At 38.1% G+C, this 19,300-nt stretch overlaps 1 protein-coding gene across 2 annotated transcripts; it reads left to right on the forward strand.

The window, feature by feature from the left end:
• Nucleotides 1-11,476, forward strand: gps1 (G protein pathway suppressor 1). Of its 2 annotated transcripts, none has more exons than XM_066704613.1 (14): nt 1-137; nt 2,390-2,482; nt 3,878-4,059; nt 4,344-4,508; nt 4,995-5,130; nt 5,473-5,550; nt 5,636-5,696; nt 6,048-6,133; nt 7,027-7,121; nt 7,647-7,752; nt 8,719-8,799; nt 9,167-9,304; nt 10,136-10,287; nt 10,837-11,476. In XM_066704613.1, exons 1-14 carry the CDS (start codon nt 105-107, stop codon nt 10,895-10,897), a joined length of 1,467 nt encoding a protein of 488 aa, XP_066560710.1. In that variant the 5' UTR covers nt 1-104; the 3' UTR covers nt 10,898-11,476. The 2 variants fall into 2 exon arrangements, with proteins under 2 accessions (XP_066560710.1, XP_066560711.1); XM_066704614.1 differs by having other exon boundaries at nt 10,136-10,270.
• The last annotated feature ends 7,824 nt before the right edge of the window (nt 11,477-19,300 follow it).

The raw sequence follows: 19,300 nt of genomic DNA on the forward strand, positions 1-19,300 counted from the left end.
AATGCGTCTTACGTCACCACGCTGGCGGAACGTGCCTGCTACGTGTTGCCCTGTGCCCCGGATGTGTTTGAGAGCGTTGTGTTTCTGCATAGAAGGAGGAGGAGATGCCTCTGCCCGTGCAGGTCTTTAACTTTCAGGTAAACTATTAATTAAAAATATACAGTGGTAAGGCTTTTATCAGCAGGGGCACCTGCGAGGGATGCGTTAGTATCACTGGGCAGCGGGGTGGCTTTCCCGTTTTCCGGTTCGACCGTCACGTCGGAATCGTGAGGGCCTCCGACTCTTGTCAACATTTGCAGAGGAGCAGCTCTCATCAACTTGTTTTAAGTTAGGCTGGAGCGGGGTCTGTCACCTCGGCGCCAATCCGCGTATTTTAATTATTTGTGATGGTGATCATTCATCAGTCCCGGGCAGCGGGTGCTATTTTGTGTTTTCGACGGATTGCGCTGCTGGAGGACACAGTGTGTCGAACAGGACAGTCCTGTGTCAACTTTCGCTTTATGTCGGCCAGTTAGCAACATACCGGTTTCCAGTCTTCCGGGAATGAAGATGTGTTTTCTAAACGTGCTGCATCGGTGCGCGGTGAAGCCGAGCAGGTGTGACGATCGTCTTTGTGACTTGATTTAGAAACACCTAAGCGAAAACAGGTGCAAGATGATGTTAGGCCTCTGTTTTGTGTGTAAAGCCAGTCGGTGATATTGCACCACCTACACCTACGGTTAAATGAAGGATAATGTGATGTTTTGTAGGTAATGTGATTAATCATCAAATGATCATTCCTCTTCTTGCTAGATATATAATAATGAGCAGAACTGGATATAGTCATTCCTGTCTGTATAACCTAGCAACTAAGGTACAGGGGGATCTTAACAGTATTTTGCAAACAGTATTTATTTTTTCTTTTCAAAACATGAACATTTTTATTTTTGCTTATATTGAGACATTGTCTTATTTGAACATGGGGGTTCTCTTGAGTGTATGTATTATAATGCATTAGCCTCGGTGCATTGATTACAACAGTGCCAAGACAACTCTGAGACCAAACTATTGGCAGCAATACTTGTAATGTAATACTTTGCAACCCTGAGTGATGTTTAGGTTTTAAAGTTTTTTGTCTTTAGTTTGCCAAGCTGTTGCCGTTCATGCCCTAGCCCTTTTCTATCACAATTTATGTGTGACTGGTTACCACTTTATCTGAAAGATTAATAGATACAGAATAACATTTTGATGTTAGGCATTAAATTGCTGTTTTCATTGTTATCTGCAGCAAGTTGATCGGTGAAACTATTTATACTTTTGTGTTCTATATGACTTTTTGAGATTTTACTATTTAGTTTGAAGTACTGATGTATGGGAATCCCTGTCCCTGTACAATTACAAATTGTACTGGATTAAAAGATGAACACCGAACCACCTGGTATGTGACCTGCTTTGATGATAAACGCTGTGGTTGTAATTATAACCCCGGTGTTCCCCTTGCAGGCCAGTTCTGTGTCAGGGGTGTAGGGCCGGAGAGAGAGAGCTAAGTTTGAGGGCCACAAAATCTGCAAGCTCAGCATGTCTTCCTTTTTCCACCACATTGAGTTCACGGTGGATGAGGGCATTTCATCTCAGGCTTGCTATCAGTAAATTAGGCTCTGCATTGTACTTTAAATACTTTAGTTATAATACCCAGTCTGTGTGTTTTATATTCAATTATATGTCCATTTTAAAATGTTCCCTTTTGGCATTCATTTGCTTTCTAATAAATCTAACTGTGAACCAGATTACATATAAGGGGCAAGAGCACCCATTGTTAAAAGTAAAACTGTCAGGAACCTTTCCTTTATTTCACCTTTTTTATATTCCTAGCAGGGACGCACCCACATTGAAAAATATATAAGGCATCACATAAGTTGTACAAGCACTTATTGTCAGTAAATGGGAAACCAGAAGTTGCAATATCAGTAAATACTATATCAACACTGTTTATTTGAGTCTAACATATCGATGTAGTAAATAGCCTTTTGCAACACACTTGTTTGTGGTTATGACCTTCCACTGTAGAGCTAGATCTCGAATGTCAGTGCTGAATATTTCATTAAAAATCAAAAAGTTGGGGAACAAAAGCTAGCTATCATCTCTCTCAAAATTGACTTGCAGAATTTTAATTCCCCTCTGTTGCATTATTTTTTTTATTAAGAAGCAGTCTTCAATATAATCACATCAGAGATCTGACGAGGGATGTTCACATTCGCAATCTTCATTTGTTGACTTTAATAATCACACATTGTAAAGTGCACTTAATCACATAGTACCCGTTTAATTTCCTATTGATTACCCATGCCACCTCCGAAATGTGCTATTGACATGTAAATATTTTAATTAACAACCCTTGTTCTCCTATTAGGGGGCTGTGGAGCCCATGCAAATAGATGCTGACCCACAAGAAGACCAGCAGAATGCACCTGACACCAATTATGTCGTGGAAAATCCAACTCTGGTATGTCTTTGTTTGTTGATTGATAAAGAGAATTGTCGAAGCACCAAATATTAAGCAATGGGGTCATAGAAAAACAGGATTTTGAATGTATGTTGAATTTGTGTTGGTAGAGGAAGATCCAGATATGTCTATGTACCTCATAAATATCATTCTCCAGTATTTGTAATCAGCATCTAGAGAGGTTACAACTTCTGTGTATTTTTGCTAACAATCACAGCAATCTGACTGATATGTAACTGTACAGAGCTGTGTATCAGGTGTTCCTCATCTCAGTTCACTCAACTGTGCAAAAAGACTTCTAATATTGATCTCTATTGATTTAGTGATGCTGTTGGCCAGGTTAGATGTCTTTTAAGTACCCACTTCATCTCACTGTTTGAGAGTGAACCATTTACCTTAAAAAGGGCATCTTCAATTGTGAAAAGGATATCCCTGCTCTCTCAATGCCATGCATTTCTTAAGTAGAACTGCAAAAACATTGATCCCATCTTAAGAAAAAAAACAAAAGGAGGACTCTTGAGTGCAGAGTGGTCTGCTATTATAGTGTAGCTTAGTGCTCTTGGTTTTACACAAGCAGCAATCAATGGTGCAATAAATCATTAAAGACTTCTGAAATGTATTCACCCATTGCTAGATCTATAGAACTGATTTCTATAGCACCACAGGGGCTGTGAGCCGGCGTCGTGTTGCTGCGTTTGCAATTACTAATGGAGAAGGCAGTGGATAGGGTGCTGGCCGCAGCACACAAACAAAACTATCCTTTTAATGGCTCTAAAGACACAAAATAAACCTAGCCCCAGTGTATGGTGATGGCTAACACTGTGCAAGCAAGAAATCGCTCTATATATCAGTCAGGCCACTAGACAGTTTCCCCGATATAAAATGGAGTTTCACAGGCACCAGGGGTGAGTCCCATATGCGCGCTCGTGGTCGGAGTACAGTTAGGTTGTGGTCCTGTTCCATGGTCATGGTTGTCGTCCAGTCCAGGGTCCATATCCTAACTGTGTCCTCAGTCAAAGCAGGGTCAAAAGCCAAATTTCACAAAGACAAATGAGTCACCTACTGAATGCTAAACTGCTCGCCAATGCAAACCTGCACTTCCCCTCAGGTACAATGCACCGAGGGAGTGTCTGTGCTGCTTTATATCCACCCCCCCTTTTTCCCCATGGTGTACTTTACCTGCCGGAGCAGATGGGTCCTTTTGTGGAATATTCCAAGTGTTGGTGAGGTTAGGCCAGCAGGGGGATCCATTTTTCCTCTTGCACTGCACTGCTTACAGTGCCTCGAGTCTTATGGGTAGAGTGATCTATCCGTACACACTGTATCTCTAGCACTTTTCAGGACTTCAGTGTACCATTGCACAGAAGGGCGGTACTAGCCTGTGTTTTGTTACAGGATCTGGAGCAGTATGCCTCCAGCTACAGCGGGCTCATGAGGATCGAGAGGCTGCAGTTCATCGCTGACCACTGTCCCCAGCTCCGCGTCGAAGCTCTCAAGATGGCCCTTTCCTTCGTCCAAAGAACATTTAACGTTGACGTCTATGAGGAAGTCCACCGAAAGCTCACTGAAGCAACCAGGTACAATAGCTGGTGTTTTGAAATATTTAATTGCCCGTTGGGTTACTGCTACACATATCCTTACATTGTGTATTCCACATCTGTTATATGTTGTGCCCAAATTCACAACATTTGCCTGAGGCAGCAAAGTACATAGTTCCTTTTTATGAGCTTTCTCTTATCACAAAGTCAGACCATGTACATTTTCAGTCATGCATGTGCAAAGAGAACTCAGAGAACACTAGATGTTTCAGATTAACTCCAGCTCTCTTACGGCAGTCTCATCAGTGAATGTGTGTTCACAGGGAAGTGCAGGGGGTTCCAGACGCAGTTCCCGAGAGTGGGGTAGAGCCCCCGCCTCTGGACACGGCCTGGGCTGAATCGACCCGGAAAAAGGCCCTGCTCAAGCTGGAGAAACTGGACACAGACCTGAAAAACTACAAGGGAAATTCCATCAAAGAGAGCATCAGGTAAACTTGACTCTGATGGCTGTTTTTAAAAGTGGTCCATAGCGTTACAGGGTGAAATGAAAGAGAATTGTAATGCAAGGAGTGTTCTGTAGATTAAGGTGTTAGTCCATTACTCCAAAGTGAAGAAAGTCCACTTCCTCTTGTTACAGAGCACAGTGATCTCTGTCCTGTTCAGTTCCAAACCAAATTGATTCTAGAAGTACAATCATGTTTGGTGAATTACATCTCAGTATAGCCTTTAAGGATCATGCGGTTGCCTTATTAAATCAAAACGAGGTTTGTTCCAGATTTTAAATCGGCCTTGGCAGAGACTCAGCTGGGACTGTTCAGAGCTCGATTGTGCAGCCCCCTCAGAACAGTTAAAGTATTTTATACGTTTATGATCTTTTTCCTGACGGTGGCAACTGTCACTGCCCGGCATTGTTCTCCAACGTTGACGCTGGTTCTGTTTTGCTAGAACGTTTCTTATTTAATCTTTCCCCACAGGAGGGGTCACGATGACCTCGGAGATCATTATTTAGACTGCGGCGACCTCAGCAATGCCTTGAAGTGTTACTCCCGAGCCCGAGACTACTGCACTAGCGCCAAACACGTCATCAACATGTGTCTTAATGTAATCAAGGTATGTCTGGATGAGGTGGAGCTTTGCATTTGTATCTATTCATTCTAACCCCTTCAAATCTTAGTCGGAAACTATCTCATGTTGGCTTGCTTTGAATGTGCTTACACTATATATAAAATTTTGAAATGGCAAAATGCTCTCCCAGTCTTTCTGTTTTATCCTGCCTGTATACTCTGATAAACTTATCAAAAGAGTGCATTTGCATAAAAAATAACTCTTAGGTGTTGCTATGGAAATTAAGGTAATTTTGAAGAAACTTTTTACATACCCATTGTACAAGGCTATTATGTTTGTAAACACTAGAGGGCAGACTTTAATTGTTTTTCATTTGTCTTTTTAAAGGTTAGCGTTTACCTCCAGAACTGGTCCCATGTACTTAGCTATGTCAGCAAGGCAGAATCCACTCCAGAAATAGCAGAGGTATGTTACATTGTTATAATGCATTGATGGAAAACTGCTCTGTGCATTTGTGTGGTACTAAAATGTTATTTCTTATTCATTATAGCAAAGAGGTGAAAGAGACAGTCAAAACCAGGCAGTCCTTACCAAACTAAAATGTGCTGCAGGTAATTTGCATTTCTATCTCCTGTGTCCCTCAACTATTTTATTATATTCTGTAAATTAGAAGTCTGTTCGTTGGCTCTTAAACATTTAAAGATTGTGCTGCTCATTGAAGGGTATCTTGTGATAGAATACCTGCAATAAATGACAAGGATCTCACAGTACCCTGTATAGCACAGTCTGAATGTTGGTGCTGCGATACACTGACAATACTAGAATCGCTTCGATGTGGCATAAAATACTTATTTTCAGTTATTCATTAATTTTCATCTTGTTTTGTGGAGCAGTATCTTAGGAGGGCAGTTTGGAAGGGAATCCTGCAGCATCCTGACAGTTGTCTTTTTCCTGTTCACTAGGCCTTGCGGAATTAGCCTCTCGAAAATACAAACAGGCGGCTAAGTGCTTCCTGCTGGCTTCATTTGACCACTGCGACTTCCCCGAGGTGAGGCCCGCTGGCAGTCGTCTCCTCATTGCGAGATCTGATTCCCCACCTGCTATGTTGAACCCCAGTGACACGAATTTGCAGTCACCACGAGATGGTTGATACTTGGAGGTTTATCAAGTTTATTGGATTGGCCAATCAATTGTAGTTGTGCTCGGAAAGGTTAAAAAAAATGTTCCATATTTTTGCAACATGATTCACTCTCGCATGCTAGTGTTATGAAAGCCGCTCTCAACTCTCAATTGATTGCGCTTGGCCTTGTTTGCAATAGGCTTAAATCCCCCATTATTCCACCTTCTTCTGCAATATGCTCTGAGCACGGCTAATGCAAGAATCTCCAGGCCTGCTAAAATGATGGAATGCATGACACTAAAGGAGGAAGGTTTTCTGTTTTTATGCAGTTAATCTGATTACATGTAATTTAGCTAAATAAAATAAGGTCTTTGTGAGTTTATAACAACTTTGATTGAAAGAAATCCCTTCCTGTCAATGTATTTGTAAAATTCATACTTGGAAACACAAATTCATAATATGGAATGTGTCCAAAAAACAATTATGTGGTCTGTCTTTATCCACAGGTTATTGATGCCTGCCTTTGTTTTCAGCTATAAGGTTGAAAAAATGTAATCAACACAACTAGCATCTGTGGAAATTAGGCCAAATTGAATTGAGAAAAATTAAATGTATAATTTCAGAGGTTAGGAAGGTGACCAAAGTTTCTTGCGTTACCCTTACTGAATTGTTTTACTTCTTACATACTCATTTATAATTGAATGTAGATTTTTGTCACCCTATTCTAAACTGCAAAGAAAAAAATGGAATACACGGAGTACAAAGAAAACTGAAGATTGTGCATCTTTAACTACAATACTCCTCTGTCTGCCTCTCCACAGCTTCTCTCGCCTAGTAATGTAGCAGTCTACGGAGGACTCTGTGCGCTGGCGACTTTTGACAGACAGGAACTGCAGAGGAATGTAATTTCTAGCAGGTAGGTCTGTCTCGCAGTCTGCAGACTTGTCCTTCGCGCTGTAAGAACTGCACGTGTGACTGACTTTTTATTGATATTTGATCCTTTCCTTGTTCCAGTATAGACTGAGCTGATCTGCATAGTAATTACACATTTACTTCATGCTTGTCAGAATCATAAATGTAGAAGTCAGAATTTGTTCATTAAGTAGAATCTCTCTTAATCGGTAATCTGTCTATCACATTTTGTTGTTATATAGTATCAGGAAAACAACCTGATTTTGGTTAATGTAAAACAAAATGATTTGTTCCTTTACATTGTATAGGTTATGGTATTTAAATCAAAAGGCAACATTAATAAACTAAAATGTGGGAAATAATTAAATTAAAGCTTCAATGAAACTTGTAGCATGTCATGTCATCACTAGGAACACTAGATCATTTTCTTCAACATTGCATTTTTGTTGAATATTTCAAATATAAAGGTATTTAACTGAAATGCACTACATGTCTGGCAGTAACATTTCTGTTTTGTTTTTTTGTTTAGCTCCTTTAAATTATTTTTAGAATTGGAGCCACAAGTTCGTGACATAATCTTTAAGTTTTACGAGTCAAAGTATGCATCTTGTCTGAAAATGCTGGATGAAATGAAGGTGAGTTGATTCCCAGAGCCAGTGGCTTAGCACCAACTCGGTTATTTATCTGAACACTGAAAGGAGAACAAAATGTTTCTGAAATGTAAACTTTCAATCCTGCTTCTACAATTCTCCATAACCTGCTTAAACCAAATGATTTAAATATAATATAATTGTGTATATTTATAACGTACTATTTTTCCCCTTAATATTTAGTAGTAATAGTAATTTTCTGTTCATAATAACAGTCCATGGTTATTACAGATACGATTACAGTGTTTGAAGAGATTTCATTTTCTTTTTTAATAGCTATTTGCCTGAAGCATTCGTGCTAACATTTTAAGTCTTTTCTTTATTTTTAATACACGATTATTTTTTAGTATTTTTAGTGAACACATTCTGCTGTTTCTAAACTAAGTGCTAAATCTCAATGTTATACATAGATCATTTAATTATAATTATTTGAGCTCACCTGATAATTTTACATTTTTATAATGAATTGATCAAGGCTTCTAATTACATGTATAAATTTGCCCTCTAGCTTGATGGTACTTCTTATCACCTGAAGTATTATTTGAAACTGATTGATTTTAATTGCTTTATTTGTGCCTTCCAGGCACTTTTAGCTTGGCCTATTATAAAACTCATTAATCTAATTCATTTTGAAAGTCTCTTTATTGGCTATAGTCAGCATTGCTGAACTTCTGAAAATCCCTGGAATGCTGGATCCCAGCACAGAATAACTTTTATTGTGTACATACTCACTCTGACATGTGCTAATTTAGCTGATGTGAAACAAATGTATTTAAGATGTATTTTGGTCATCTCTGCTAGTGCAGTGTTTTCAGGCTTTACATTGTTTTGCTCAGTTTAGTCTGACATAGCTTCATATGTATAAACCGATTTCTTGAAACACTTTCAGCTGACTGACATCTTGGCAGTTGTGAAGTGCATCGTTCTGATTTGCCTTTCCTTGTGTCTCAGGATAACCTTCTCCTAGACATGTACCTGGCCCCGCACGTAAGGACACTGTACACACAGATCAGAAATCGGGCTCTCATACAGGTAAGAGAGGAGTTTTATTAAACTAGTTTCAAGGAAATCAAAAATTATGAATTTCGTAGGACGTTTACATACAATTATCTTGAGTCTCAAGGCAACTAATTATAGTGACAAATTAAGATGCATGCCCCACAGCATTCACCCACTCTACACAACTGAATAATTTTTATATTGAGTCCTTATTTAACACGGTGCGATATTGGTTCAGGTTTGAATCATACATCTGAATGGCATCGAGATTCATTCCAAGATAGGCCATTTAGTGGCGCCTCTTCCTCCAGTCGTCCAATCATCCCGCTCCCAGAGGATATTGTAGTGGGTGGAGGATACATCCACCGGTCTGACATGCCTTGTTTTATTGTCCCTGCAGTACTTCAGCCCCTATGTATCAGCTGACATGAACAAGATGGCCATTTCCTTCAACACCACAGTGGCGGCTCTTGAGGACGAACTGACACAGCTGATACTTGAGGGCTTAATCAATGCCAGGATCGACTCCCATAGCAAGGCAGGGGGGACTCGCTCCGTTTCATGTTTTTCCACTTTCTTCTTGCCAACCGGTGTCTGCTGTACAGATCGGTAGAGCCAGGGCTGAGACCATGGGACAGTCATTGTTTTACACCTCCTCCCAGAGCTGCATGAAACTGCACATTATCCCTTTTAATAGAATGTTTAAATTAATTAAAAACATCTGGGCATGTTAATTAAAAGCATCAGATTACTGAAAATGAATGCCAGTGGGGGTAGAGATTCAATATATTGTATGATTTGTTGAATTTTGTTAAATAGTCCAAACACTGTGTGTGGACCAATTGAGATGTAATCCCGCTGAAATAAATTAAAAATGAGATGCAATTAATTTCCATTGAAGGATTACAAAGAGAGAACGTGTATGCAGGCCTTCAGCTTTACTCCTTCTTCTCATGTCAGGTTCAGGGTTGTTTAAGTCACAGCTGGTGTAAATACTTCCATGTTGAATTGTGGCGACTGCAGGAGATGATTTTAATAATGTGTTGGAAATCAAGTAGTGCAGAGCAAAAACCTTTTATCAGTGGAAGGTCTTTTTCTAGCTATTTAACACTTATTTTAAGATAAATAGGGTAGTAGCTTAAATGTGGAAGATAATCTATTTTAGCATTACAATTGTTCTTCCACTGTGAAATGTTTTGGTGTACAATAGGCTGTTATATTTGGCACAATAATTGCTGGAAGGGCAAGGGCAACTTCCATGTCAGTGTGCCATATGTAGTGGGTCTTTTATATTTTTTGTCACAGATTCAGCTAAGCATTGAGAGACAGGCTCTAGGCTGCTTCTCAATGTAAATGTCTCTCTTCACAGATTCTGTATGCCAGGGATGTGGATCAGAGGAGCACAACATTTGAGAAATCTCTACAAATGGGCAAAGAGTTCCAGAGACGAGCAAAAGCCATGATCCTGCGAGCCGCCGTGCTGCGCAACCAGATACACGTCAAGGTAACAGGGTCCCCAGGGTAAAGTTTGCCAGCTCAAAATCTGATTGCTTGCATTTTCTTTAGATTTTCACATGGGCCATCAATATTCACTGTCTGTGTAAGGTGGGTCTCATCTCCCTTTTCCACTGTAAGTAATGCAATAACTTTTAAAAAGGTGCATTGTGTATGTGTATTCATTTTGTCTTATTTTCTTCATGCTTCACTGTTATTCAATACGTCTGATTTATCAAGGACTGTCATTAAAAGAGGCACTGTGCACGGTACTTCCAGATCGACTATTTCAATTTTAACCTTCACTATAAAAGGCTCCTCCATTTAACTTTCTACAGAACAAACCAGGCCTACACCCAACCCTTGATAATTCTGACCGTCCGTTTTGTGATTCAGTAACACAACAATCTTGTCAAAGCTTGTCAATAGATGTTAGCCCTTAAACTGCACTGAATTCACTTCTTGCTGTATTTATTTTCTTTGTAAGCATTCATATTTGACATTTTTTTTAATGTTTTAATATTATTATTTTATTTAGAGGACATCTAATTGTTTTCTTTTTTCTTTTTTCTGCAGTCCCCTCCAAGAGAAGGTAGCCAAGGCGAACTCACACCTGCCAATAGCCAAACACGAATGAGCACCAACATGTGAAGACTTTAAACCAGATGCCTCTCTAACGAAACATAAAGGGGGTCTTGAAGGTTTCCCCACCACTGGCCCTATTAGAAAATTAATTCAATTCCCCTGCTGGAGAAAATACACAAACAAAAGACTTTAAGTGGGAAGAAGAAGCCTGTTACCTAGATTAAGGACTGAGAAAAAAAAAAAAAAAAAAAAAAAAAGCCTGATGCTCAAATGAAAAACAAAGTTAAAAAAAAAAAAACACACATTTTCTCAGCTCTTAAGCTGTAATGTCCCATTGTTCTTTGTAAAAGATGCACTTTCCTTTGTATCTTGTGACAAACCTTGAATACACACGTTGAAAAACCTCATAACTGAAGTCCACAGAACAAGCTGATTGATTTTAAATAAATATAAAAGTATAAAAGAATGTCTGAAACCTTGACAGGACTTTCCTTTTTCATCCATCTTAAGGGTGTGCTTCACATGGCAAAGCAAAAGTGCCAGTGCCAGCCAACCATCCCCGTATTCAAGCTGTTTGTATAAGGAAATATTTAAGAAGCCTTCCAAATAAAGCGTCTGTCTCTTAGGGTAATATTTTGTGTGTTTTATCTTAAACAATTTGAAAGTGTGTTTCTCTGAATTTAGTAGAATTGAATTCTCTGGGTATGTATGTTATCTTAACAGGTGTATCAATCCATAACATTACATTATCGTTCAAGCAGCGCACAGTGAGATATATATATATTTTGTTAAATATCTACATTAGTGGATATGTTTTAATTTTTATTTTTTCAGGTTTACCTGGTTTGCTTATAATAGGCTGTTACACTTAAAATATCCCCTAAATCTAAAAGTCCTAGTGCTTCTCTTTTCAGTTGAGTAAAAAGATACTGAAAGTATTTTCCAGATACATTTTTAATCTAATTTTAAACCTGATATTTTAAAGGTGTATTATTACTATTAAAAGAAAATAATTATTTGTTGTGACAAACATCAGGATAATCTATTAAATTGGCTGTTAATTTTACAGTTCAGTGTTTTTTAATGTTTAAAAGATATGTGGAAGAGGCAGATTTGTAGTCGTTCTGTTAATCATCAAGTCTCCTACCGTGGTAAATTTTCTTGTTTCTCATTTAAGGCTTTAATAATACTAAAATGCTTTGGAAATCTGAGCATTTTATGTTGGTAACTTGTGACTCTTGCCCCACTGCTAGTAATGTAACTGTTAAATGGGAGGGCATAGAGCAGTGTTATACCCTGGTTCTCAATGAAAGAAACTTTGAAAAGTTCAACTATGCAAGACAGATTTAAAGTGACAAAGTAATTAACACTCATTTTTGGGGGGAAATGACAAATGTTCTCATCTAAAGCTGAAATTATTAGGAAAGCTCATGGTTGCTGGAGCCTGTCAGCCTGGAATGGAATTATTAAGTGGCAACTAAGGAATCACATTGGATTTCCAACAACGTTATTGCTTCATGTCTCTGCCTTGCTTTGGCAGATTAGGAACTTGACAGCTGGAACATTTGTACCCTTCTTTCTGAGGAAAGGCAGAAAGGTGCTAGTGTGGTTAATAGCTGTGATCATTGATTTGAATGGCAAAGATTCAATTAATTAAATAAAGGAGGTCTACCTGCATGTTGTCCACCCTCTGGCAGCTATAATTAACTTGACTAAAAAAAAAATAGGTCTGTATCTACCTGGGTTAACTAATTATAAGTGTGAACCAAAGGCCAATCTTGGTGTAGACACCGTGGTGGGAGCGTAGATCAAGTGGACGGTTTGGTTTAAATTTGTCAGCTACACTTCTTAAGGAGGCTTCTGTTTGAGGTTGCTTGGACTTGAATTTACTACTACTTCTGGGCTCAGGGTAAGGACAACAAACCCCTAATGAAGGTCATGGAAAGAAAAATATATATAATCATAGAAAGCTGGTTATAGTTAGGTTTGTAGAACAGTTATTAAAACCAAAACTTGTGGACTGTTTTATTTTGAAATTACAAAGTACGAGTTAATGAACTGTGGTTCAGAACATGTAATTACTGTGGGAACAACATGACAGAAAATCATGCCTCCAAAAATGCCGATTGTAAGGTTTAGGGGTGTAGAAATGTTAATTTCAGTGGCATAGGTATCTGCTTCTGCCCCCATATGTGCACATCCAGTCACAGGCTTTCCACTCTATGATAAATTGTTGTAGAAGTAATAATAATGCATAAATGAGGTTTGCACTGTCCATACCTATGCTATCTAGCACCCCTCAGCCAAGGAATTGGAATATTAATAATGTGAAATAAAATATGGGTTTATGGGGCTTTAAAACTGATATGGGAAATGTTACCCTCCAGCACAAGAAATAAGAGGGTAAGCATTACATATAGGGAATGGACAGAGCACAAGTATCCAGGAGGACATTTGGTATGTATAATGCAAAAATTGGAGGAAGACTTAGTTATGGGAATGGAGAAATAAAGATCCTGTGAGATACAAAGCCTGCGTGTAGAGTTAGAATCATCAACATCATCAAGATCCTGCAAAGCATCTTTATATTAACCTGTATGTGCTTTGAATAATGCATGTCATGAAGAGCCTTTTAAATGATTGACTGGAAGCACAATTTATTCAGAGGACTGATTCTTTATTCAAGTATGCCCTGGAGAGAGTAATTAGGAAATCCCTCAAACAGGCTCCCTGGAAATAGGTAGCAGGGTGTTTTTTAAGGCAATTAAATGCAGGCATTGGTTACAGCTTGCATAATACATCACAGTGGCAAAAATCAATCATTGAAGGCAGAAAAATTAAGTTCTATTGTAATGTGATAGTCAAGAAGTTAAATCCTAATATGGTTGATCATTCCTTCTAGCAACAGCAAGTTATCTAAGACCTGACATGAGCATGATTGCAAACAATGAGCAACAGTCCCCTCTAAACCCCTCTGTACAATAACTCCAAGAGAGAGAGAGGGAGAGGGAAAGAAAGAGGAGAGGCCAATAATATACAATTTAAATTCCCAGTATTTGTAGCATTGAAAAGTACAGAGACAATACATTGAGCATACCTTAACACCTAAATAATATTCATAATCAATGTTGAGTTCTTCTGCAACATCTTAAACAGGTGGCAAAATGCAGAGGATAAAATTACCATTGACAATTTTGAAAAACAACTTGTATGATTTATTTTGCAGTTTATTTTACATTTTTTGTAATACTATCACTTATTCATATTATTCCCTAAATACGCCTACTTCTTCTACACCTTCATGCTATCACAAATAGTAATCTGGATATGGACATAAAATAATACATATGCAATAATATATCACACACAGAGAGTCTAGTTTTATCATCCCACTATAAACTTTTTATACAAGCTAAATGGTTCAGCCTCTGTTGATGATGTAGTATTAGCATGGTGTCGTCACCACATTGCTTTGAGCATGCGACAGTATCAACGTTGTTAAACGTGGGTTTGTGTACTATAAGTATCGAAAGATATTTATCTGCGAAAGAACTGCGTGGTTAAAAAAATAATAATCTTTCTCAGTCATGCGCTTATGTGGATTGATGTAGTTTTTTCAAGACGTGAAACGATTGAAACTGAAATAATCAGTATTTACATAGCCAAAGATGTAAGCTTTTAGCTCAATATAAAGTCCATGGGCATTCACATTTGTGGTTTGAAATATTTTATTTAATTTTCTTCCACGGATATATTTTTCAATATGCTCTTATGTCAATTTTCCTGACTAGTTTATTTCAATGTATTTAGCAAAAGGCCATAAAGCTTTATTTGCTGGTGAATTAAGCAAACTGTCATATTGTATGTCTTAAAAGCAGCTACTTTCCTGCCTACTCCTTTTATTTAGCCATGTTATTGATTAGTCACTGTAGAAATTCTGACTCAGTGAACCCTTAAAAAAGAAAGTTAAAAATGATTAACCTAAGCTAGCCAAATCAATGCTGTCAGCTCCTGGAAAATGTGCATGTTTTGTTGTTGTTAGTCTCTGTAAGGGGAATGAAAGGACATGAAATTAACCTGATTTGTTAAACTAGTTTAAAGCAAACCTACGCACTGTAGCCAAACACATCACATCCATACATTAATATAGTGTAACTCTCAAGTGAAGCCTACCCAAACCCCATGGAATTGTATGTATAAGTGTAGGATGACAAATAAATGGTGCTTCTATTTTGATTGTTGTACTCAATCAAAAAAATGACTTCAAATCATGTTTCCTTAACAAATCATTCATGATTACTTGTTCGTAAGAGTTAAGATCTTGTAGTTTGGAGCTGTGGTATTTCTGTACAGAAATGTGGGCAGGGAGTTGGAATGGAACATATCAGAAGTTCATTCTGATCCCCAGAGCATCAGTGCTCACCATGTAGACACCCATTGGAACTATAGATCAATGACACGGTGAAAAGCTTTTAGGATTTTTCACATGCTGAGTGTTTCGGGGTGAAGAGAAATAACACAGAGAGACAGAGAGAGAGCTCTTCTACACATTTCTGCAGAATTCAAAGTTAATTTTCCTTTACATTGTAGACATAATTTGTAGGTCTTGCATTATCCCATATAAAATTAATATAAGCTATCTGTCGTGACCCTCACCAGGATAAGCAGGTGAGAAACGATATAGGTTAACCTCCCGTTGGAGTCCACACAGTCCCATATCTACTCAGGGAAGAAGAGAGACTTTAGGGTTTGGTTATTGACTTCAGTTTCGAACACTTGTGATGAATGCTCTGAATACATGAACAAAGTTGTGTTGCAAGAAAACAAACATGAAGTATTTCCTCTTGACTGTTCCACCTCAGTCTTTGTTATCCTCCTCGTCCTCAAGCTGACCTGTGATGGGTGTCAATGATGCTTGGGAACCTGAAGATCTGTTGTGAGTACAATGTTGTTCTTACTGTTGTTCCTTTGCTCATTTCTTATTCATTGCATATCCAGTTATATAGGTGCAGCCATTGGGTCGGCCCTTGCTCGAGTGACCAGCTATTCCAGCATGAATAAAATGTGAGAACATGGTTCCTGTTTTTGCTTAGGTTATTTCCATTGCCCTGTATGGGATGCTTGTAGTGGTTTGGGTTTCCAAATTCTCCCTCAAGTTTATTTCAGTTAAGATTAGCTCCAAATTCTATACTTTGTATTGCACTTATGTTGTAAATCGCCCTGGATAATAATAAAATAAAATAATAATAAAATAAAAAAATAATAATAATAATAATAATAATAATAATAATAATAATAATAATAACTTCTTTACCCACATTCTACTCTGATGACTATTTCCAGGTTCATCCCCCAGTGACTTTGAGTCCCTTTCATGTTCTCCAGGTAGTCAGAATAATATGAAGCAAAAACTTTGCCGATGAACAGGAACGTCTGATGTAATTATTTAATTAGCAAGGAGAAAATGAGGCATCTGCCTCCTCAATACAAATCTGGGATTATTAAGGTTGAGATTGATTAGTGCCTGACTGAGATCCTTGGATGTAGGGCTGCTGTCCAGCCTCCTCTTCCTCCCTGTCTTTTATTTTTACACAGTGTCGATGTAAGAGACATGTCAAGTGGCCATTAGAAAGAATGTCATGTCATATGTGTGTAGTTATAGATATGTGTTTCTGGAGAAAGCAGTGTTCAAGTCTTTTGAGCAAGGTTGTCAATGGAGATTTACTATCAGAAGTGAGTATTGCTTTATATACTGAAGCAACAAGGCTGTGTACTGCGTGACGTAGAGCACAGACGCTGAGAAACAGTGGTCATGTATACAATCATATTCTCTACCTATACATAAACGTACCTTATTTATTTTAGATTCCTCTTTATTTGAGAAAGCAGGAGTGAAGATCAAAATTCTGCAGATATCTCCCCAGAATCTCTGTTATCTAGTCTTATCTAGGAAGATTAAATTGTACTTTTCACCAGGAAGGTATGCACCTGGACTGCTAAAGAAAAGTCTTGGAGTGAGATTTTTTTAATTATAAAAACGTCTATTAACAGAAGTATTTTCAAGATAAACCCTCAGTTTATTCTACCATGGCATTTTTGATACATTTCTCTCAGGTTATAAAAAATTTAATTCTAGGGAAAGGAACTGTTTAACTTTTCTGCCATTAAAAATTGTACAAACTGCAAAATGTAAAAATGTATGTAAAACATTCATTTGTATAATCTCTCCCTTGTGAAGGAGGACTCGGTTCTCATTTTTCAATCCAGTTCATCTCATCTCTGCAAACTCATTTACATGCTAATGCAAAGGCTTTATGATTAAGCTCGTTAGAGGCTGTCTGAGATTTTAACAAATAATTTTGCATGGGAACAATAGCATTCACAGCTGCAGTGCTAATGCTGTTACAAATGCATCAATCAGTGCAACAGATGCCAGTTGTGTCTGAAACACATTTTGTTAGTCATTTATCAGGAATCAGCTGCAGAACAGAAAGTTCCTGTTAGTGATAGAAAATAGACTAACAGAACAGCCCGTGTTTAACAGTGAAGGCAGGGAAGCTCCCTTCATTTTCATGTTTTTCTGCAAGTTTTTCTTTTCTAGTAGTCAAGCTTGTTAAGGGAAGGGGATAGATCTTCCGGGGAAATGCTGAGACTTGCAGGCTCTAGCAGAGTTGTATAATTGTCTAGGACTAGGTAAAATAACTGTCTAGGTTGCACAGGTCCTTCTGGCTGGTGTGTCTGGCCTGGCAGAGATGGTGTTTGAGAGCTGTAGACACTGTGCACTATAACCACAAGTGGGAGTGGGATCGTGTTTCAGGTGGCTTATTTTTTGAGGTCTTGCAGAAATACCACTTCAGTGAGCCAAGATGGAGGAGCTTGGGAGCCTCTTGTTCAGGTAGCATGTTGTCACTTTTCATTGCATCCAGCTCCAGCAAGTGCGAAAATGTGAGAGAAGCACTGGGGACTTGGTACTTCTCTCAAACACTTGGTAGCATAGTGGAAACGGATGATTGAACAGAAATGGCTTGAAAGTGGCTTTTTGAAAAGGCCCATTTCCTCAACTTTATTCCACCAAGTAGTTCATAGGAGTGAGTACTGGTAAGGGTTTGTGTCACATAACACTAAGTACCTTGCTTGGTGCATTAGCTGTAAATACATTATAGAGAGTATTTACAGCTGTCATGCCATTAGGAAGACACCGTCACACTTGTTGTCATGTACTGCAGCTAAAGCACACCGGCACTGATGAGTCAAATGCTCAAGAATTAAGGTGGAAGAAGATCAAAGGCCAGGTTTGGCTTTGGAAATTAAATAATTATCTACGCTTTTGTTGCTGCTGTTTATCTTTTTCTTTTTTTCTCTTTTCATCAAGTAATTCAGCTATAAGAAGTTGAAAATGGATGGTTGTATAAGATGGGTTGCCATGACAACCTTTCTTGTCCAAAAATAACGTCAGCTGAAATATCCTTCTGCCCTCCCTTATTACAGTGTAGGGATCTTGACGAGAAGAAAAAAAACATGATGTATTTTAAGGCATATTACTCAGCAGTGAAGTATCCCCCTTCCAACACTATGACACTTTAAAAGAAAAAAAAACTTTGTCAGAGTCCATATTTGTTTGTATTTCCTTATACAGCTGGGGGTGGTCTTTGTCATTGTAGAGATGTTTATTGCAGTTAAAGCTAAATCTTACAGTTCATATACTCACACAAAAATGTTGCAAAAAGACCCAAGAAATATTCTTAATTTGGAAAATGAGGGCCCAAGTTAGAATCACATTTTACACTATTCGTTGTATTTTTATTATGTCCAGTATTATTGTATCTCCAGTAAATCAGGAACTAATGAAAGTAGACCAAAATTAAAATGATACATTCCGAAGTATTATTTTTGGTTGGTGTAGTATTAGGTGTGGTCTGTGGTCAGGGATTATGTGACAGTTGCTGCTAGAGACAGTGTTCAGGTTGGTTTGATTACGATAACAATTGAATGTAAGATTGCTGTTTGCCTTATATGTAGTTTGGGGTTGGTTAAGAATTCATTTTCAGAGTATAATATAATATTATGTTTTTAGATTAAGCTGGTAAAAGTGAGTAGGTGTTGTATAGGTCTCTTGGTGTGAGCGTTAATAATTACATTTCAGTTGTGAAAGCTAGCTTTGGAAAACTGGAGGTTGAACTAACCTTTTTTAATTATTTTTAAATATTAATAGTTATTTATTTTGTAAATATTGATGTTAATGCATCTTCAGAGTGACTGTGTTCAGTGCCACTTCAGTTGTTCAAAGGGAGAGGACCACTTTGCATAATGCAGTGGTTATATTGACTTAATTTCTCACTTTGTTTGAAGCCTTTGAACGACAGCTGTATTTTTTTTAGGGGGACTTGTATTTATTACCTATAATTGTACTGCTCATGACAGCCTGTTACTTATGAATGATCTTTTCAAACACTAA

The sequence above is a fragment of the Amia ocellicauda genome, chromosome 5 (genome assembly GCF_036373705.1).
Source record: "Amia ocellicauda isolate fAmiCal2 chromosome 5, fAmiCal2.hap1, whole genome shotgun sequence".
In the NCBI taxonomy this organism is placed as follows: domain Eukaryota; kingdom Metazoa; phylum Chordata; class Actinopteri; order Amiiformes; family Amiidae; genus Amia; species Amia ocellicauda.

What these genes read in the sequence shown, in the direction of transcription:
- gps1 (XM_066704613.1), top strand. Translation starts at nt 105, where the DNA reads ATGCCTCTGCCCGTGCAGGTCTTTAACTTTCAG. An exon ending in CCACTCCAGAAATAGCAGAG is followed by an intron (nt 5,551 to 5,635) that starts GTATGTTACATT and finishes TATTCATTATAG; the next exon opens with CAAAGAGGTGAAAGAGACAG. An exon ending in GGATCGACTCCCATAGCAAG is followed by an intron (nt 9,305 to 10,135) that starts GCAGGGGGGACT and finishes CTCTCTTCACAG; the next exon opens with ATTCTGTATGCCAGGGATGT.